This window comes from Prinia subflava, chromosome 9 (genome assembly GCF_021018805.1).
Source record: "Prinia subflava isolate CZ2003 ecotype Zambia chromosome 9, Cam_Psub_1.2, whole genome shotgun sequence".
NCBI classification, from domain to species: Eukaryota; Metazoa; Chordata; class Aves; order Passeriformes; family Cisticolidae; genus Prinia; species Prinia subflava.
This window is the reverse complement of record NC_086255.1, coordinates 11,999,360-12,021,810: the sequence shown is the minus strand read 5'-3', so window position 1 is coordinate 12,021,810 and position 22,451 is coordinate 11,999,360. Positions and strand designations below refer to the sequence as shown.

The 22,451-nt window shown below is 45.2% G+C and overlaps 1 protein-coding gene and 1 long non-coding RNA gene across 5 annotated transcripts in view; one reads left to right on the top strand and one right to left on the bottom strand.

The window, feature by feature from the left end:
* NEURL1 (neuralized E3 ubiquitin protein ligase 1) overlaps positions 1-21,141 on the top strand; it is a 142,758-nt gene extending 121,617 nt beyond the window's left edge. For all 4 annotated transcript variants that reach the window (XM_063405378.1, XM_063405380.1, XM_063405377.1 and 1 more), the window contains exons 4-6: positions 3,702-4,382; positions 17,247-17,393; positions 18,248-21,141. In XM_063405378.1, the coding sequence (XP_063261448.1) occupies positions 3,702-4,382; positions 17,247-17,393; positions 18,248-18,489 (1,070 nt within the window). In that variant the 3' untranslated portion in view covers positions 18,490-21,141. The remainder of the gene's footprint in view (positions 1-3,701; positions 4,383-17,246; positions 17,394-18,247) is intronic.
* LOC134554648 (uncharacterized) lies at positions 6,781-19,192 on the bottom strand. Its single transcript, XR_010081299.1, has 4 exons — positions 19,062-19,192; positions 17,989-18,197; positions 14,359-14,459; positions 6,781-13,347 (listed from the first exon to the last, which is right to left on the bottom strand). It is a non-coding gene; the product is annotated as an uncharacterized LOC134554648 (long non-coding RNA).
* Positions 21,142-22,451: the final 1,310 nt, after the last annotated feature.

Genomic DNA, 22,451 nt, shown 5'->3' with positions numbered 1-22,451 from the left:
AAGGAAATAAATTATTTTGAGAAGACAATATTTGGCAGTGGTTCAAAAGAAAGGTGGTATTGAAATACTTCTGATCTGAGTGCAGTGATTACAGATGCATCTGTCTGCTCACCAGCTCCTTGTAAAAGCTGTTTTAGAATGTTGCTGCAGTTGCATTGAGCTTGGACAAAGTGGGAATCTCTTCCATGCCCTCTGAGCAGGAAAATGGAAAGCTTTGAAGCCTCTGGTCTGAGGAAGATACTTAAAATTACTTTTCTGTGTAAGGAACCACCTGCTGCAAATCTAAATTTTGCAGATGAACTCCACTAAAGAGAAGAAAACAGAAGGTGGCTGAACTGCTCAAGTGCCCTTCATTTCTACTTAGATAAATTAATTACTCCTCCTTACTTTTTTTTCCTAAACAAAGCTAGAAAAAATACAAAGGCATTTGCGAAGATAGGCATCCTTTAAATTCTGTGTCTCAGATGCTCCAACTGAAGAGCAGAAAATCTGTGTTTAGTGGAAATCCTTTCTACTTTGGCTGTGTCTGTACTGCTACCAAAAACTTTAAGTCTCAAAATACAGAAATAGCATCATAACTGCACTGATGCAGAGCTCACCAAAACTCTCTGGAAAACTGCCTGGGCAGCCAGCTCCACAGAGCTGCCCTGGTCAAGGCCAGCTTTCTGGTGGTGTCCCAGCCACTGGGTTAATGCTTGCTCTGGTGGCTTGGGGACAGCTGTGGTCTTCACAAGTCTATCTATTCTCACCCAAGCAGATCTCTCATCAGTTGACTTTTCCCAAACAAACCCTGCCCACTTTGTCTTATAAAAGAAACTTTATAACCTTGAATGCTTAATGAAGAGATAAGTAATTCTAAATTCTTCAGGCTGAAGCCAGGCGGTCCTTGGTAATGGGTTGTTGGATCCATTTTGTGTCTTACTGTCCCTTCACATGAAGTCATTCAGTCTTTTTGATATGCCCCCCAGATTTGCCTCTGTAAATATAAATGCTCCTGAACAAAGGAGTCTCTCCTTTGTAGGCATTAAAGATCACTTGTAAACATTCTGCAGGGCTAAGGCTCTCATGGGCCTCTCCAGCATAAAGAGCTTCATCTGTATTCAGCATGACTAGTTTGGTCTGTGTTTGAAAAGTGAGAACTGAAGCTTTAGAGGAAGAAAACAGCCAATTCCTGGGCATCTTCTTCTGAAAGAAAGTGGTCAGAGTCACCTCATTTGTTCCACATTTCACCAGAATTTTCTTTCATAGCCCTTGGCCATTATCAGTTATTCTGGGTAAATGGCATTTCACATTTCTTCCAACCTCTATCTACTACCCCAAAAGATGAATCCCACTTTTGTTATGATTTATATTCAATGGGATTTCTTTTCCTTTGGCTGGATATTTTGTGATGCAGGCCAGCATCTCTTAGAGACTCATCTCTAAATTCTCACAAACATACTTCAGAAGCCAGTAAACTGTAATCCTTTCTTCCATGGTTATTTGCAAACATTAATGAACTGTCATAGTCACTTCTATATGCTAGAGACATCTTATTTCTTAGGTGGCCATGCATCTGAGCTACTGAGGGATTTAAATAACACAGTTGGATATGTAACCCTGGTTTGCTATCACTGCCATGTGTCTTGTCTGCAGAACTCCATCTCTCTTAACCTCTTTTCAGATGGAAAAAGATATTCTGTCCAGCAGCCAAAGGGAAATGCAAGCATCCTGGTGGAAAACAAGCTGTTTCAAAACCCTGGCTGCAAGCTACCCACACATCACAGTTGTCAGCCAAGCTGCACATGCATAGTTGCAGGGAATAAAATAGAGAGGACCTTCTGTTCCTATTCAGAAAGGTCTCTATCCATTCACCTACACAAAAGGATTGTCATCAGCTGCCAGTATTAATTTGTTCTCCTGTGTAGGTTTCCAGCTAAAGGAGGATAAAATAAGTCCTGTGCTATCCAGCAGGAGCACTTGGAATGCAAATGCTAGCCCATATATTTCAACGCATTAATGCAACCCACTTCTAGATTACTTGGGGTAATTTCTGATTTTATTTATTCCTCCTTTTCTTCAATTAACTTGTGAGAGGCTGAAATATCAGTATGCAGAAAATCAAATACGAGAAACAAACTCCATTTTTATTTTAGGACTCTGCTTCCCTTCTAATAGCAGTTTATTTAAAGAGGAGCCTGGAATAATCCAGTTTAAGCAAAGCAAAGAGCTCTACTGAAGCCAAACCTTGTGTGGGTGTGCTCTTGTCAGGGCTCCCAGAAGAGGAGGACAGGAAAGGCTGTTAGTCAGACCTCAGATATTGCAGGAGATGTTGGCTACTCAGTAGCTGGCAGCATTCCTTGGCATACCAGTGCAGAGCTACTACTCTGGTGTACTGGGAGAGAGTACGTCCCATTGGGAAAATCCTCAGGTAACCTGATGTCCTGCTCTTTGTTGTCATAAATAAAATCCCAAGGATATGTGGCTGTAAGAGGTGTCCACTTTAGGGGCCTAGCATGTGCTTAAGGACAACTTTGCCTCTTTCTCTTGTTCCTCCTTGTGCTGTGTTTGCAGCACGTCCCACGCTGGGTTCTGGTGTGTTGCTTTGTGTTGTGTGGGGTTGGACATGGGCTCAAAGCCACAACAGACTTCAGTCCAATTGGGTCACAGCTTCTTACACTGTCCCAGGACTTTTCCACATACTCAGTTTCCACAAGTGAATGGTCTCCTCATGCTTCTCAGAATTCAGAATGTTGGACATAAGAATAAATTTTTGCATTATCTCAGCTTTCTTTATAATTTTTTAAGGAAGGGTTTTTTCTCAGTATATTGTTCTTTAAAATTTCTAAGGCAACAGCACACCTAAGGATGTGTTAAAGATAAGTAACTTCAGCATTAAAGACAGGGGAGTATGTTCCTCAGAAAAAGAATCAAATGAATTGATTAATTCTTGAAGCAGCAGATGATACTAACAAAGAAGGTGCAATTTTGTTTCCACTGGTAGATTTGAATGTCTGAGCATCATCTTTCTTAGTTACATATCTGTGGATTTGAATTTTAATTCTTTGGCTTGGAAATACTAAATGATTGTATTGTATTTCTAAAACTTGGCATATTCTCAAATTCTGCATTGTAAAATTCATATCTGTGCTGCTCTGCAGTGAGAACCAGAACACTAATGATTAGTTATAGACAGGTCAGTTATATTAGTTATATAGTTATAGGCATCAACAAGAATGTTAATTAAATTTCATGTGGTGATAAATCATATAGAGCTGAACATAGCAATTTCTTCTAAATAAAAAAAATAGCTAGCTAGATATTTATTTCATAAGTCTGTGAGAATTATTGTAGACAATAAAGAGGGCATGAAAACTTGGAGATATTGATTGGTATGTTGAGGGTGTATTTCAGATATTTATCCTCTGCTTTCCCTCTCGAAGGAAAGCCTCCCTTGGGCAATTCTTGCCATTGATTTTGAGTCTGCCTGCTCAGAAGCTGGAAATGTTGCTGCTGGTGGGGAAAGTACAAGAACAGCAATTGATTGCAAATACATTTCATGATACTCTGCTCCCATATTTCAAAGGGAAAAATTTATTAATGGCAGCAGGTCTCTGATTCTCCCTTTTAAACATATCAAGCAAGCCCATACTTTTTCAAGCTCCTAGATGTTTCAATTTTCTCTGGAAGTGACCCCTGTTTTGTTTCCTTTCTCCCCACAGACAGCGAGATCATCCCTCCCGACTGCCTGCGGCCGCGCTCCTTCACGGCCATCCGGCGGCCGTCGCTGCGGCGGGACACGGAGGACACGCGCCTCTCGGTCAGCCTGTGCGACCTCAACCTGCAGGAGGACGCCTTCCACGTGACGGCCGCCACCTGCCCCATCCCGCAGAACTCCCTCAACTCCCAGCACTCCCACCTCCTCCCGTCCCAGCTGGAGAGCGACCTCCGCTTCCACCACCTCCGGGGACCCCACGTCAAAATCCTCGACGACCAAACCGTGGCCCGCCTGGAGCACGCCCGGGAGGAGAGGACTTTGGTGTTCACCAGCAGGCCCCTTCGGATAAAAGAAACCATTTTTGTCAAAATCAACAAGTCCAACGCCGTGCGCACAGGGACGCTGTCCTACGGAGTGACGTCCTGCGACCCCAGCACCCTGCGCCCCAGTGACCTCCCCTACAACCCCGAATCCCTGGTCGACCGAAAGGAGTTCTGGGCCATCTGCCGAGTGTTGGTGCCGCTCCAGAGCGGAGACATCCTGGGATTTATGGTGAATTCTGACGGTGAGCTGCACTTGAGCCACAACGGTGCCGCCATTGGCATGCAGGTGTGCGCGGACTGTTCTCAGCCCCTCTGGATGTTCTTCGTTTTGCACGGCGCCATCATGCAAATCCGACTGCTGGGTATGTTGGACCCCCTTTTCCCAAGCCTTGTGCACAACAGAGCAAGGGAGGGATACATCATGGGAGAGGGAGTGAGCGGCTCCCTACCTGCTCTAGGATGAGGTGCAAATTTTGGTTTTATAAAAAGAAAAAAATATGCAAAGGCACAAACATAGCATATGGGTATGAGTTACAAGACTCAACCTCCTTGCACTTCTGTGACACCCTTCATGTGATGGTCTCAAAGCTTTTTTCAGATAATGAATTAAGCCTCGGGGACCTCCATTAAAGTACAGATGAGTCATCACTGACCTAGGAGAAGCAAGAAAAGCAGAGGAGAGGTGCTTTGGGCTGAGCTAATCTAAGGCATAGCCAGTGGGAGGAAAGAGATCTGATGCCCTTTTCTGTGTGTTAGATATCTGGGATGAGGGACTCCCAAAAGAGGGATGCCCTTGCTTTCCCCAGGCTTGTATGTGAGAGGCAAGCCAGCAAGCAGAGAGTAAACCCAGTGGTTCACAGGGCATGGCACTGACCATCTCAACAGGAGAAAGGTTTCCTTGCCCTCCAGCCCTTTTTAAGGCAGTGTGGCTCACACAGGCTGATAGAAGTCTGAAGAGCTGGCCTCTTGGTATCTTTGCTGCTTTTACAGCTCTTTTAGCTGATGTATTTCATTGAGATGCTGCAAGTCATGATTTAAAGGTGTGGAGGGAAAAGCTTTGAAATAACATTTCTCAGGATCAAGTTCACCTTTTTGTGTGTGTATATTAGACCAAGTATAGGATGTGTTTGGTCATGAATTTGTACCATATCATGGCTCTGCTTGTGTCAGTGTCAGACAGTGAAAGATGAATTCTGAAGACATCATATAATTCCTGGTACCTCTCTAAATAAAGATGATTTTTAAATGCTCCTTTGTGTTTATACTGTTATATAACTTTATACTTATGTTTCATTTTGCTTTAAATACTCCTCATAGCTAACAGTGAAAAAAAACCCCCAACAATTTGTCTCCCCATCAAACACAAAAGCCAACCAACATCTCCTTTTTTTAGGATTTATAGACGTCTTTAAAGATAAATTGTGGTGAACACACATCTGTCTGCAGGGTCCAGTTCACCTTAATATGCAGTATGAAATGCCTTGTATAATTTGTTTGAAGTTGACCACAGGCCTCTGCTTGTGAGTGTTTTGTGGCTGCTAAAGGCTCACAGATGACAAATGTAATACTGCAATTTATTTCCAGGAGCCTGAGACTCAATCCCTGCTAATTCAGCCTGATTACATTTGATGTGGGTAGAGTACATAATCCATGGTTAGCTCTGCTCTCCACCAACATGTCATTGTGATAATGGTAGGTGAAGTCAAACAGAGCTCAGTAAAGCAGGAGATTAAATGCTCCTGTGTACATTAGAAGGAAAACATACTTAGGTCATAGCGCTGCTGGTAAAACTAAATCATTGACCAGTGCTTCCTTTCATATGAGATCACTGATTCTGGCAATTTGGCACAGGGCAAGCAGACTTGCAGTGAGCTCTGAAACAGGGCAGCGTGGATACAAGAGGGACAGAATCACATCCTCATACTGAGTTTGACAGAGCACGGCCATGAACACAGAGCTCCTGTGTAAACCTCCTGCTGTGCATGCTCTGCAAATGTCCTCCCTGCCTGATCACAGCTTCAGCCCAAACAGTACATCTCCAGTGCATGTTTTAGATAAATCTACATTTGGATGAAATGAAATGAAATAATGAAATGTGCAGAGTTAAGAAACCCCTCACTTACTGTATTTGTGACCATGACAGGCTTTTCTGGCCTCGGTCACTGGAAAAGAACCTGAAAATGGGCTATTGTTCCTTAGTGAGATGTAAGTGAAAAGAGCTGGACTTGCTGACCTCGCCTCTCTCAAGGGAAGGGTAGGACCCTGCTGAGTGTACAGCTTTATCCACATCAGCTTGGGCAGCAAGCTGCTATCTCCAAATTAAATGTTATGAAATTGGAGCTTGCTTGTAATTTTTAACAGGTATTAAAATACAAATAGACCTTTTCATACGTATATTTCCAGTATAACAGTCCTGGGAGCAGTGCAGTCCCAGTATCAGTACAATATCAGTGCAGTGCAACTGCCCAGAGAAAGGCACTGATGCTGTCCCAACTGCATCTCTGCAACTGCAGTAATTACATGGATCAGCAATATCCTGACAGAAGGCAAAGAAAATAATGAACTCCCATCTCTAACTATTGCAGTTTTATTAGAGAAGTGATGTGCACTGTTTAGACTGCACTGGAACAGATTATGGTGCTTGCCATAATATCTATCTTTATAATATTAGAAAATGTAAGAAGAATGTAAAGTGTTCATCTTTCTAATGACAAGCTCCATCTTCAGAATGCAAATAAGAGTAATTTTGTGGAAAAAAATTTGAGCTTTATATCACAGCAGAAGACATTTATAGTCATCTTTTTCTAGCTTGAAAAGAAAAAGTGAAGTTATATATCCTTGAAAGAAATGAGACACAAATACTGCAAAAGTCATAATTGGACCAAACCTATCCTAAACAGCAGATGTCATTCTATTTTTTGGGGTGCACCATTGAGAGATTAACCAAAGCAATGTTATAGAGTTAAAGGAACACCAGCACCACAGCTGACTATAAAGTGAAATTAGAGTTGCTGGGTTTGCTCCTTCTCCAGCTTTTCAGTTTTCTTTGGAGAATGGACAGCCACTCTTGCACTTAAAGAAGGTTTATTTTTGACTGAGAGAACAAGATGACTCCAGGTATTGATCACTGGATACTGTATTTGGTGCTTGGACTTTATTTATTTGATCCTGATGCAGAGCAGGAGCAAGCCCCGGTCTCTGCTGGCTTGTGACTTTGCCACAGAAGCTGACATTTGCTGACTGCAATTATTCCACAGTGCTGGACGTACAACATTTATTTCCTAATATTAATGGAGACCACCTCTACCCGGGCTGGGGATTTTACAGGACTCTGTAGGAGAGGAGGGCAGTATGGGGTCAGCTGGATAGTAAAGAATTCTGACTTCTGTTTTCCTCTTATCAATTTGGCATCATATACTGGCAATATATTTGCTGTAAGAGAAATAAACCAGCTGAAAATAAAGATGAGGTTGGAAACACTGTTATTCTTCATGCCATCCCAGCAAAAGTAAAATAAATTAAACCCAAGCCCTGCTATAATGCAATGAGAGGCCACAGTCTGTAGGGGAGGCAGAAGAATGTCAATTTGTTTCAAAGAAAAGTTTAAAAGGCAACTTGACCACATGGAGGAAAGATAAATGAAAGAGAAGGGCACTTTAATGTAGCAGATAATAGCATAAAAAATATCAAGCTGCTGGGAAATGAAGGGACACAAATTTAAATTAAATATAAATGAGAGTAATTAACTATAGGAACCAGCTATTGAGGGAGGCACTAGATCTTTTGTCAGGGAAGCCCTTCTAAATATTTTATATGTTAAGTGCTGGTCTTAATTTAGTAATTCTGGGGATTATGCACATAAAAACAACCAAATAGAAACCCAGATCATTAGGCATGTAGAAATAAAACAGTCTTTGTGTATCCTTTAGGAATTTCATTAGTTCAGGCTTGGATTGGTTTTTTCAGGCATCATTCCTGTATAGTCAACAAAACCAGCCTATTAAATTTGATTTACTGCTCTCAGCTTTTGCTGGTAAGCGTTTCAGCTCACACACAGTTTTATTGACAGCTCTGAAAGGTTGAAATGAGCCAGTCTGGATACAATGGTCTGGTTTTGGTCAGGTTTTGGTGGTGTAATTCATTTATGAAGTTAAATTGATTGACCCCATAAGGTTTCAAAATGTATGACTCATGTCTGGAGAAGCTATCACAGCAATAAGTTTATATATTTAATGTTTGAGGATCCAAATGGTTGGGGATATTCTTTCATTTTCTTTTGTTTCAGAGTTGAATTGGCAGCATGTAAAACATCTTCCTTCATCTCCCTTTTTATTTTTTGGTGGTTTCCCTTGCGAATTTAATCCTTTCCAATAATATTAAAGCTTTCTTTTGAGCAATGAAATAACATGTTCCATCAACAGTCACACTAATGAAGCCCAGTTGCCAGCTTCTCTGTGTCCTTTCTTTCCATGCACTTCAATAACTCCAGCCCCACCTGAACAGCTGCACAATGCAGCAGCTTTCTGGATGTCTCCTCATGTTGGCCAAGAGCCAGCTCTAGGCCTGAAAAAAGCAACCCAAGAGGCAGCATTTGGTGTGGGTCAGTCTGAATTCACATCCATGCTGGATAAATGCAGTATGTGGGATCCTTCCCACCTCCTTCAGCATGGACATGGACTGGGGCTTCTGCTTAGCTGCCCATTGAAAAATATTTAGATATCAGCTGTTGGTGAGGTTTGCATCCTTCTTTCAGACTTTCTTGAAATGGAACAATGTGCTCAAATCTGAAGGGGCGAGGAAGAAAGATTTGATGTGGGGCTTGCAGAAAAAACTGCTCCGTGTCCTCAGTTCCTTGGGATTTCTGACAACAGCAGTGGGCAATGGACCAAAATGGAAATTGGTTCAGCAGAGTACTGTGGGACACAATTTGCTGGCAAAGGTCTCTCTAAATCAACAGTGAAATTTGATCTGAAGTGGCCTCGGTGCCAGTCTGAAGGACTGCCAGCTGCAGTCAGTCCCAGTGACAGGCAGGCTTACTCAGAGCTGTGCCCATTATGACTCTTACTGGTGGTCAGACCTAGCACCCTGGTAGTGCTGCCCTTGTAGAAACAGCCCTTTTCCTGAGGTTGGCTGGAAAGTCCTGAAACATCATGGATGAACAGAGCAGTGTCTTGCTTAGATGTCAGAGAGCAATGGTTTACCAGGGAGAATTGCTTTGTCTCCTTCTGTGATGTTCATCACACTGCCCTGTCTGGTTTTCCTTGACTTTTGCTCTATATGAGGTGAGGGACCAGCTCACCACAGACCAGTAATGATTCACAGGCCATTGGAGACTGCCCTCTCCTTTCTAAAGAGTATTTTTTCTCTGTATCTCAGAACCCCTCACTTAATCTTGCTGATACTGTTCCTGCCACTACTGTCTCCAGTGTATCCCCAAGGGAGACTTTCTTCTCTTTTCCCTTGTCTCTGCTGTGGCACTTGTCTGGCCTGATCCTCCGAAAAATCTGTAGGACTTTTTGGGAGATAATCCCATCTTACCTTGTCTTTCCAGGCTTTTGTTCATTCCTGTGTAAAGCAGACTTTTATCCTGTGGTTGTTCCTTGACTCTTGCAGGACTCCAGCAGCCTATGGCAGAGATTCTGTCCCTTCCAAAAAGTTTCTCCTATCTGAGTGCACTTAGATACTTTGCACATGCAATTTCTGCAGTGAGCACACAAAATATTTAAATGGCGTTTGGTACATGCAGTTGTTATACACACTGCTCACAGCATGGACTGTAGGTAAGTTTGTAGAAAAGTCTCACACAGGTGAGGAGCATCCAGGATCTCAGAATTCCTTAGAAGCCTCTGCTGGTTGAGAGAAGGTCGTTCTTGGCTCACAACCCCCTGTTTCTGATCTCTGAGCTGGCCAGTACATTATCCCTTTGGAATTTTGATCCTTCTCCACCTTGGTTCATTCCAGTGACATGGAAATTGTTGAGTTAAACACAGCATAAGAGAAGCCTGATAAATGCCTAGACATTGCTGCATAGAAATGCTCATAATGAATATCTTCCTTGAACAGACTCTCAATTAGATATGCCCCAGAGTTCTATCTTCCATGTTTTTATTTGTATGGAAAATGGCCTAATTTAATCTGATTGGGATCTAACAGGCCCATGTGTGTCATTTAACAGCCTGGAATTCCTATGTGCTGCAGGGTACAGGGTATTTTATGGTGTTAGAGACCATGGGGAAGGAGGACAGTTAATATTCTGTGCCTCCTGGAAGGCAATCCACTTGTATTAATTGATGCTTCATCATAAATACTCCTATCATGTATGGTTTGCTTTCATTCTGAGTGAAGTGCACATTACCGATGGTAAACTGAAATAGCTGCAAAGAGAATACAGCATCCTTAACTGCTGTGCTTGATTCTAGCACTGCACAGAGCTCTCCATCCACCTCTTGTTTTATATTCATTGTTTCAAAGGAGAATTAGCACAAAGAGAAGCTGCTGTATGAGAGAGGACAAGTCATAACTTGAGCCTTGGAAAACTGGAGAGGTGGATGCAGTCAAATGCTGGGGTTCCCTGTGGCCAATGCCAGCAATGTCAGTGTTAATACTGCTTGTGGCACCTTTGTACCATCCACTGAAGCTCTCATCACACATGACATACAATTATCCGGCACTTGCCACAGGTGGTCAGTGACATCAGCCTGTGTTCTGAGGTGTGAGCTGGTATCCGGGTAAGGGCTGGGTAAAGCAAACACACCTCCTCCAGCAACAGCCTCAGGGCTCCCAAATGTCTTGGCCCCTACACATTCTCCTTGACAGGAGCTGTTATCATCAGCTAACAAGGTGTTAACAAGGAACTGTTATCATCATTAGTATGAGAAACAGTTACTGGCTGCAGTGAGATTTTCAAAGTAAGTGAAGTATGGATTTCCCTAATCTCCTAACACCTCTGTCTTCTTACAGTAAATACACAGGAGTATACATGGAGTTATATAAATACATGGGGTTCCATACCGGTCTTTTTGCCTTGCAACTGGTCTGTCAGGACAGATAAAATCTGCCTATTCTTTGATCTAACACTGATGTGAGTTAGTTACTCTGGCTACTGTGAGAATCACATAGCAGACTAAAATCTTTCTTTGATTCTTTGTCAGATCCCTTTATATCCAGCAGTGCCGGTGGAAATCCAGAGAGTGCTGGCCAAGTAAATGAAAGTATTTGTTTCCTGTATGCAGCTACCAACCTATTTATACCTGTTCCTCCTGGAAATGCACAGAGCTTGGAGGTGCTAAGTTAGGCAGCAATTTTCCTTTTCCTCACAGAACTATCTTTGCGATGGTCTCCCAAATAGCTTTAATTTGTTTTTCTTAAACAAGATGAAAGCATCAACTCTCATTTTTTTTGTGGTTTCAGCTACTTAGTCCGGGCTTCTTTTTTCACCTCATCTTGATGTAAGCATGTGCTTGGGTGCTTTGTTGCTCTAGTATTTCTCAGGTTGAGAGGTAGAGCTCCAACTCTTTGACTCTTTCACTTCAGCCAGACATTCATTGCATGGTGTCCATGCCCTCAGGATTCTGCAGGATCTAAGTTCTTGAGTGACCACTGAACTTCACCTGTCAGGTCGACAAAGATACCCTGTAAGTTTGCTGTGTGCTCTTTGCTTCCAGGGAGCACACTGGGTTTGGGCTGTGAGAGCTGTTGAATCAAAAACGTCTGTGGCATTTGGAGCTTTCGTGTTTCCCCTGCTTAGCTGGAGTGTGCCTGTGACTGCAGGAGGGAATAGATGTGCTGGTGCTCCGCTGCACTTCTGGACACAGCAGACAGCAAGGCTCCAGTAAAGCCATAAAGTACACTCCTTTTCTGTTCCTCATGAAAGTCTGAACTGTTGTTCTCCATGTGGTTTGGATCTAACTTTTACTTCCTCACACAGTGGTTGTCTGACGCCCATCTGCAAACACAGACCTTATGGTTTTGCATGCAGAATCTGCCAGGCTGCTTTTTGACCTAGTTCCGGACATTTCTTTAGCATAATGCGAAACCCCTTATGTTTTCATGGGCCTGTGAAGGACAAAACGTGTTATTGTTCTATTCAGAACAGTTTTTAAGTCCTTCAGGAAACACTTGAATGCAAAAAAGCCCATGGATCATCAGCTGATGGGTCACCAGGTACTGATGTACCTGAGAGGCAGAGATGAGCTGCAGCACAGAGGCTGGGCTCTGAGAGCATGGTTGGTGAAAAAACATTGAGCCCAAGGGGAAGGAAGCTCTGGTTTCTGGCCAGGGCAGTATTGTTCCCATCACTGTGGGAACACAACAAATGGATGTGTAAATACATGTATTTTACAGCCTTCAGAAATGATGGATATGCTCACATCCTTCCCTACCATTATCGTTGATTTTTAACTACCACGTAACCAAGCAGCAACAGGTGCTTTGTTCTTTTGTTTTAGCACGATGGATTCAGAAGTCCCTGTTGGGCAAGACCTCAGTGGCCCCAGAATAGCTCTCCTGCAGCCTTGGCTGGAAGCAGGAAAATCTGAACAGAATATTGATGCTCCAGTATCCAACATCACAGCCCACTCACTCTGGAGCAGCTCATGTATTATGGGACAGACCTCCTAAGAGAGAGGTTCACATGAGCTCAGAATCCACTTTTGTGCCAGCTGGATCCTGTTTAGATAACAAAATAAATGGCCCTGATACACTGAGAGTGTTAAATATGAGAAAGAGTATCAAACAGTTTTTGAGACGGGGTAAGACTTTTAGCCTACGTGCTTAAACAATCTGTCTCCCAACAAAAGGAAATCATGTTGAGAGTTTTCAAAGGCATCTAAGTGACTATGACTGCCAGGTACCCAGTGCTCACTCGAATGAAATTTGTGAGAAGTGCAGAGATCTCTTGAGCTCCCTTAAATGAGCTGCAGCCAGACCTGAGCAGGTGTACCAACCTTTTCCACTGTGAGCTGGAAGCTCTGGGGCCTGTGGATGGATGGAATAACTTTGAAAATCTGTGATTGCTGCTGATAATTAGCTGATCTTTATTATCTGTCCTATTCATGCAGCAAATGTGTTACAAAACAGAAGGGGCTGTCAATATGCTCCACATGAAACTCAGCATATGGACAAGTTACTGTGTTGCATAAGACTTTATGTTCCTTAGAAACTATGGAAGAAGGCTTCTGTACTTTGTCTTTCAGGAACAATGTTTAGTTAAGCTTCTGGAATAGTTGTCAAGATGTTTATGGGCAAAGAAAGTCCATAAAAATGTGGAAGATCATCAAACTATGTGAACTGTGAGTTGTGTAGTAGTGGACACTCACTGACTGCATCCTGTAAGACAGGAAAAACAAAGTTTAAGTGGGGAAAAAGGGGGAAAACGTTCAAAGGGGGAAAAAGAATGATTCTGAAGTGCAGAGAATTGGTTATGCATTAATGTTATAGAAATGTATATAGAAATAATATTTTTATAAAATAATTGAGGGGGAGAGTTAATTGAAAACTGTATTTTTAGGGAACACTGACTGTGTCTTGTCTTCTTACCATTATAAGTCCTCCAGTAGAGCTCTCCCCTGCCATGAGGAGAGATGCTTGGAAGTTGGGACAGCCTTAGGAGATACCCTGGAGAGTGGATTGCAGTGCTCTGGGAAATCACCACAATAGATACAGAGAATCAAAAACATCTCTGACAGCCACAGCTGCTGTATTTAGGTCACAGGATATTTTATAAAAGGGCAATTATGGATTCAGGTAGCTACTCCCAAAAATTGTAAATGCTGTATGGGATCCCAAGAGATTGAAGGCTTCACCCTCCTGTCCTGAAAGAGCTGTGATGATGGAGATGCCATGGTCTCTCTGGGAAGCCTGATTGCTTTGCAGTGCTTCACTATCTGCACAATGTCTAACCTTAGCACATCAGGAGTCTGAACCCATGATTTCTTGTCTTACCCAGAATACTCATGAAGAACAGATTGTTTCTTTACTTTATTCATCAAGCTGTGAAAAATGTCATATAAAAATCATAGAATCATACAATATTTTAGATCAGAGGGGACCCCATGGAATTGCCTAACCCAACCTCCTCCTTCTCAAAGCAGGGCTAACTTGCAAGGTAGCACAAGACTTTGTCCAGTTGAGTTTTGAGTATTTCTGGGGACAAAGCCTCCTTAATCAGGAGAAGGATGACCCTGGATTGGCTCAACCTTTTTGTAACACGATGATATTGTGTTTAGGTAGCCGATTATCTCTGCTTAAGTGCTGCATTTTGCATTTGATCACATTGAATACCATACCAGATGTTTCTGATCCTATTTCCAGTTTGGCAGACCATTTTGAATTACAAACCTTTAGCATACTAGCAGCCGTTCCTGGCATCATGTTGTCTGTACATTCCATGGTAAAGCTCTCTTCTGAAAACATAATTCTTCTGAAAAAAATAACACCCACTTTGGTGGGTGGACATAGAGGTTCAATTTGTTTGCATCTCTCTCCCAGAGCTATGACAGAAGCGTAGAGAAAGCATCAATCTAGATTGGTCTTTGCTAATAATTGTACTTTGTAAAGATAAAACAGCAAATGGAATTGATTCAAAATCTATTTAAGGGTGATTCCAGCATGTTCAGCACGTTTGAGATCAAGCATGAGACAAGTTAGCAACAGACACAATTGATCTGGGGGTTTTAGAGAGAGAAAGTTGATTTACTTAGAATTTTTTCATTTTTTCAGTCATGGTTTGAAAGCTGGCTCTTGGTGGGAACTCTGCACACAATGAGCATGTTTGGCCTTGTGCACGCGTATCTGGTTTTAGTTAAGCCAGACTGGCCACACTCATTCCACTCTGCTCATGATCTCATTCCATGCTCCTTGTCATGGTATCTGCACACCATCCAGCAATATATTAAAGCATGAGTAACGTGTCTTATGTTGATTATTCTGTCACCAAGGGAGAAATGTGTCTTGTCTGGTAGGGAACTCAGATGGTTTTAAACAAAGCTCTATACTGATGCTGGAGAAAAGTCAAGAGCTGCGCCTTGTATTAGGAGGAAGAATTGGCAAGGTGTCTGCTGGCCCTTGGGTAAGGCCATTTTGGGACTCCAACCAGCTCCAACCAGAGAAAACCATGGTTCCTACACTGCTGAGCTCTCCCTGCACTGTGGAAAGGCCATTTGCCCTGCTGCCAGCATGCCTCATCAGCTCATACGCTGTGGTACTTGGGGCATCTCCAAATTCTCCTATTAGTCCAGGAAGAGAAACACTCCTAACAGTCTTTATTTTGCCTTTATGAAATGACCAGGTTGGTGTTAGAAAGGCAATGTGCTGTGTGTCAGCTGAGTGGAAGAAATGTCTCCAGGCTGTAGGGGAGAGAGGGAAGGCTTGAAAAACTTGTTCAGCTGCTCAGTGTTCATATTTGTGTGTGCAGTGAATGAGCTGAACCCTGTACCCCTGCTGGGCCTGTGTTCAGTGTGTGTTACCACAGGGCAAGTGTTCTGCTTCGGTCATCTGTCACACTGGAGGGGAAGGGCTCTTGCTAGTAGCTGTCATTAGAGGCTGCATCCTTCTCTTTGCTTATTTACTGAGCCAAGCTCCAGCCTCAGCTCCCATCTGTGTGACAAAGGAGGTATCTCTCTACAGTATCTCAAGTGTGAGAGCTCCAAAGCCCTTTACAGAGTCTAATTTAACTTCAGGTTGTGCCTGGAAGCAAAGAGCTCCTTTTTTTTGGAGAGGGGTGAAACTGAGGGCCTGAAGGCTGGGGCTAACTGCTTCTTCTCTCATACACACTCCTCAAAACAGATTTTGACTCAAACATGACCCCTTCCAAGTTCCTGTGTTCCACTTTCACTGCTCAGTCTTGTTCTGCTAAAAAGAGCAGGAGAATCTGTGCTTTTGCTGTTTTGCACAATCCCCAGCTGGCTCTTGCAGTCCCTGTCTCCCAGGTTTGGTCAGTGGCCTCCCTGCAGATAGGAACTGAAGGATCTTTCTGGCACATGGGGTTTTCCTGACCTCCCACTGCTGCGTTTTCTCTGGAGAATAGTCTCCAACTCATTGAGGACACTGTGGATCCAAACCCTCCCTGTCTCTGGCTCCTTATATGGTAACATGAAGAAGTCTCAGCATTTTAGTTCTGATTTGGAGTTTTCCTGGTTGTCTTCTCAGCTGGGGAGCTAAAAACTTTAAAACCTTAGGCAAACTGGTTCTTACCACCAGGAAACCATCCCCTTAGTTCAAGCACATGTGTGCTGCTGTCTCACCACTGGCTAAGCAAAGACCAGGCTGCATTGGCAGCAATGAAAGTCCCCTACAAAACCTCTGCAGAAGGTAGAGTTTTCATCATTCCAGTTTTTTTTCCCCTTCTCAAAGGGACTTTAAGATATCTGTTGCTATAACAGCAGAAGAAACAGGCTGAGATGGAAGGAAGGTGCCAGACAGGCTGTGGGACAGAGTTTGCTTCACTGGCAGAGAGCACACTGATGTGGAGTTGATGGTGGGCAGTGAGAGCAGGAAGTAATGGAGCTGGGGACATCTAGAAGAGCCTTGAAGAAGCTTTGCACTCCTGAGCCATCACATCCAGACATGCAAGTGGAGAAAACATTCCTGAATGAGGGAGAGTTGTCCTTGCTCATCCTAGATCCAAATGCATTTTGGTGACCTATCCCTACTTCTGACAAGCCACCCAAGAAGGAGGCAGAGCAGTGAGCATAGCTAACATTTCCTGATTGCCAGACCCTCAAGTTTGTTTCTGGAAAGTCCTTGAGTGACTTTGCATGAATTTATTGAAGCCTGGAGCGGTGCAGTTTTGCACTAGGTTAGCAAAGAGTGCTTTGACAAAGTGATGTGTTCTTGTGCTGGAGTCCAGCCCACCCTTCTGCAGGCTGTGTCCTCTACTGCTACAAGCCTATGGCTGGCTCTAGTACTGGGGGCATATATAAGCATGAAACCACATGGGAAGTAACTGCACTAAATTATTTGAGACACATTTAAGGGCAGAAACAAAGGGTTATAGTAGCTGAGGGAGCTCCAGCAAATTTCAAGGGTTATGGGAATTTGATATGTTTTCAGGACCAGCTGCTAGCATTAAAAAAAGGCATATGAGGATTCTTTTATCTCCTCCCTAGGTTCCATGCTGATGAGACCAATCCTGTCAAGCATGGAGAGCTACAACCCTTGCCACATATCCCCAGTGCCTTATCAGCCTCAATTTTTAAAAGTAACCACAGATTTCTTCCACGGCACAGGTTCCACCGTATTGGCAGAGCGGCTGGGACTGTCGACACCGAGCTCGCCCACATCGACACCCAACTCCCCCACTGTCCTCTGCAGTGGCGTCTCTGGCCCCTTGTTGTCAACGTGTGGCTCTGGCCCCCTCTGCAGCTCTATCAGTGGTAAGAGTGGTGGGATCCCCTGCTGCCTTTCTTTGCCTCCCCTCATATCTCACACTTGCCTCCCAGAAGGGCTCGAAAACCACAATAATCAACAGAATATTATTATCCCATCAGCTCCCCTGGGGAGGAAGGGAGAGCCTCTGCAAGGGCTATTTTCAGTCTGTTTTATGTGGAAGCTGCTTGGATGCCTAGACAGCAATATTTCTCTAACCCTTTTCATCGTGAAAGGTCCCAAGGGAAGCAGCGGATTTTCTGCTGCATGCGTGGCCCTGTGACACAGAGCTCCTTCTGGAGAGCTGTGTGGCACTGACACGTCCCAACGCTAGCTTGGACTGGAGCTAGAGGTCTGCCTACACCTCCCCTTTCTCCCTCCACACACCTTCAGTAAAACACAGAATTGCTATTTCTAATGTGCCAATGAAGTACAGTGATATTTAGATAAATGCACATGCAGTAAAAAAGTGTTGGCTGTTCTGCAGTGCTTTTAAAACTCCACACACCTGCATGATCCCACACGGGAAGTAACTGCACTAAATGATTTGAGACACATTTAAAGACAGAAACAAAGGCACTGATGGTGGGATACATAACTTACCAAATCCTTGTGGCATGGGAACAGCTGTCTCTTGGCTTGCTCTTCATGGGCAGCAGACTCCAATAGGTGTTGCCTTTCTGCTGCCTTGAGCCTTGGCATGTGAACCAGGACTTGGTGAGTAGGACAGCAGGTCTCAGGAAGGAACCCTGGTCCTGGAACATGCATTTTTGCTAGGTCATGGTTCCTCCCTCTGTGGCTGCTGAAATTACCTTGGGATGTCAGGAAGCAAGAGGAGTGATCATGTTTTCTTGTGTTGCAGGCACAGCTCCCAACTCTCCAAGCAGCTTGCCTGAGTCACCCATCTCGCCGTCCGTCTCAGGGCCCTGGGTAGATGAATGCACCATCTGCTATGAGAACATGGTAGACACGGTCATTTACTCCTGTGGACACATGTGTCTCTGCTATTCATGTGGGCTGAAGCTCAAGAAGATGGCCAATGCCTGCTGCCCCATTTGCAGGCGGGCCATCAAAGATATCATCAAAACATACCGCAGCACTTAGAGCAGCAGCAGATGTCGTGGTGGGGACTGGGCACGTGGGGAGGAGGCTGTGAAACAACACAGGCTTTATTCATCACCCAGGAGATTCCATCCCCCACCACCACCATGACCTCCTCTTCCATGGACAACAGATGAGACAAGCTTAGATGCTGCTCTCCTATCCCTCAAGCAAGTCCTGGGGCTGAACTCCAGTGTCAGGGAAATTGCGATGGACTACTCTCCCTTGTGGATTTTAAACTTTATCTGAAACAAAGCCAGCTGGTGCAATCATCCCTTTCTACACCATGCACAGCAGAGGGGAGTCTCCACTCTTTAGCATAGACAACAAGTGATAAAAGGTTCCGTGCTACACCTCTCCTTCCAGAGGCACCCCACATACAGAGACAGCTTAGCAGAAGAGAAGAAATGAGCAACATATTTCTCTGTACAACCAGCCTGACCAGAGAAGGCTCCTTAGAAAGGATGGAGCAAGGCAAGCATTGACCCAGTGAGGGAGGTGCAGTGAGCACACTCACAGCAGAGAGGCTGGGGCCAGTGCAGAAAAGAACCCAAGATTTGTGAAGTAAAACCCACCCCATATCTGCAGACAGAAGTGCAGCCCCTTGAGGGCCATCCCCGGCTCCTCCATTGCCATTCTCTGACAGAGGCTTTCACAGGGGGTTTGGCAGTGAACACTGGCAGCAGCTCTGCTCCCTGCCAGCAGCGTCAGCACCTCCTGTCCCTGCCCGCGGCTCTGGAACCCGGCACCGCCAGCCTGCTGTGGGCCCCACGCAGCACAAAGGATTCAACAGCATCGCCGCTCCCCAGGGCCTGTGGGAAGAGGGACACATCACTCCCTCACCTTTGTGCCCCTACCATCCAGACAGCGCTTGTGAGGAAAAATCCCAGCCTCACCGGGGAAGAATGTATAAACCCACATGTCTGTGGGTTACCTTTACTGGTAACTTTATCACTGTGCTTTAAATCAAAACCAGCCAGGTGGTACTCAGCTCTTCACAGCCACACAGGCAGGACACGGCTGTCCTTATCTGTTAGGAAGTAAGGAATGAGAAAAATTGCTCTGGTTTATTTAAACAAATCTCCTTCTCTCCTGCCTGAGTCAGGAACGGGGCTGTGCCCAGCAGGGACAATGGTGGCCCCCATGGTTCCCATGCAAACAGCTGCTCTGCCATGGCCACAGCTGTGCCCAGGGCTGCTGGCCCCTGGGTCTGGGCTGGGTGGCTTGGCAGCAATGGGAGCTGTCTGCCTCCCTTCCCAACCCATCCCAGCCTTCCTGGACTGCAGGGGAGGGAGGGGCTGTGTCTGGGTCCTGAGGAGGGGTCAGGGCTCGGGTGCCACAGCAGTGGAGTTTGGGAGTTTGCCCCCACCACCTCACCCAGCTGGCCAGAGCAGGGGAGGCCAAGGAGTCACACCCCTCCTGCTGAGCTTTTTCTTGCACCTGAGCATTTGGCCATTGATGTGGTAGAGGGGACAGTGTGGTGTAGGGATAACAGCATTTAATGCACATATGCACTTGCTGCAGGGGACATCATGCCCCCCTCTCCCCAGCAGCAGGAGGGTTTTTGCCACCCACACTGGCAGAGGCTGCTCCTTAAAACACCTGGAAAACACATCCCTGCTCTATCTCTCAAGGAGATGTAAAAAGAGACTACTCACTGGGGAGCACATTGTAGAGCCTTTCTCTGAAGGTGCCACCACCACTGCAGCCTACCCAGGGTCTGCAGCTCCCTCAGCCTGCCCTGCGGGCAGCACTGACTTGAACACTGATACTCTGGGTGACAGGGATTTGATATTTCCTGGCATACCTCTGATGTATAGCCCAAACCCAGCCCTGTCCCCTGTGCCAGCTGTCAAAGCTCCAGAGCTCGTGGCTCCCATTCCCAGGTGCCCTCACTGAGGGGCAGGGGGAGGCTGGTTGGCACAGCCTGGGGGAAGTTAGAGCAGCCCTGCAAGGAGCACGGCTGGTCCTCAGGCACACCGCCAGCTCCAGCTGTGACCAGCACACACAGGGAGCTTTCTTCAGTAGCTACACAAATTCCAGTGCAAAGATTTCAAATAGGAGGAACCCAAGGGTTAAAAAGGTGTTGATGAAATAGTGGATGTGGGGAAACGTGCAATAAGCAGCCTCCCGAGCCTTCACCACACCAGTGGGACCAGTCCCCCTCCATGCAGGAAAAGCCAAGGGGTAAATTTTATTTTTCAAGAAATTCCATCCATGGGTACCAGTGCAGTGGTGTAAATTCCCTTTTCACCTTTTGAATTGAGAGTGTTTTAATATATTAACTGTGTTTGTTTTACTGTGGACCAAACTCTAGGAGTTAGGAGAAGCTGAAAGCTCCCCCAGCATCTGAGTTCACAAATTGGGGTTCAGTCCTACCCCTGCACAGGGTGGCCTCCAGCTGTAAGCAGGGACGAGAAAAAGGCTCTCTCCAGGGAGGAAAAAAACAAACCAGCAAAACCAGTAAAAATAACAAAAATCCTAATCTTTTGTTTTGTTTGACTGGTGTAGGTTCCCATGTACCTCTGTGTTGTGTCATCTGCATTTCATTGCTTTACTTTAAGATGTTTTGTGTTCTGTTTAAAGACAAGAATAATTCATTGTGAAAAATTGGATAACTGTGATCGTGAATAAAATTGATTTAGATATCCTGCAGCAGCATGGGTGACTGAGTATTTACCACTTCATAAGAGCAGCAAAACACGATGCCCAGCACAGTGAGAGGCTGAGGTAAAAGCAAAAGTGGCATGAGAGCTTCTTTCTTAGGGGGAGCTGCGTGGAGAGGTCTCAGGCTTTCCTTTAGTGCTTGAGGATGGGAGGGCACTGGGAGGTGGACATTAATATCCCTTGGTGGACACCACACACACATAAGGAATAAAGGAAGTAAAAGCAAGGGCTAACAGCACTCCTGAAAGCTTAGGCCCCACACTCCTGAGCCTCTTCATGCCCTCCCCAGAGAGAAGTCACAGCTCTGTTACTCTCACTGCCTTGTTTACACTCTGCTGTAACCACAAAAAAGCGCCCTCCACCAGCACAAGGAAGAGAACGTGTGCTGTGAGGAAACCCAGGACACGCTGCTCAGCCTAGGAGGGGACAGTTTGGTGGCTGAAGATGAGGCAGAGCAGTTCCATCCCAGCCCTGAACCGAGCTGCATGTTGAGAAGGCCCACTGACAATCTGTGGTCTGGCCGAGTGACATGCTGAGGTAAGACGCAAATGCTTCCTGAGTGTGTAGCAAGGGACACAAGGACCCAAAGGGAATTTGGATTCTCCAGAGGTCATGCCTCAAAACCCAGTCCTCTGCTGCAGGTATCTGCTCAGGAGCACACCTACAAAACAACAAATGTGAGGTTTTCTCCTCATCTTTTTGTTTAACTATTCAGTAGATGAGAGACTATCTGGATCACGCTCTTGTCACAGGATGTATTTAAGGTGGCATCTTCTCCCTCAGTGTGGGTGCTCCATCTGCCGAGGGCCAGGGACATCCCAGGAATGGTGTCCTCAGCCTCTCCAGCTGAAGCCATTCCACTCTAACAGTTCCTCAGTAGCCTAAAACATTCCAGGCTAAAGAGAAATCACTTCTCCAACCCAGCTTTCTCCAACACCAGCCTGAGGAGATGCCCCCTGTTGGGACAAGGCAAATTTGCACAGCTTTGTGCTGCCCTCCAAGAGCTGCTCCAGCTCCTGCTTTCCCTGGGACAGGAGGACCTCTAGTGGGTCTGGAAAGCCTCCTCATTCCCTCAGGAGCAAGGGGCAGAGTTGCAAAACACAGAATGCCCTAGAAACTGGCAGCACTGGCTTGCCAGATTTGCGGAGCCCAAGCACTGCCACAGATGAGGATCAGTGAAATGCTAAGGCTCTGGGCCAAACTCAGATCTTCCCCTTCCTTGGCATCAGCAAGAGGGACCGTGGCACATCCACCAGGTTTCCCCTCTACCAGCCTCAGCCTGTGCAGCCCCTCCCGCA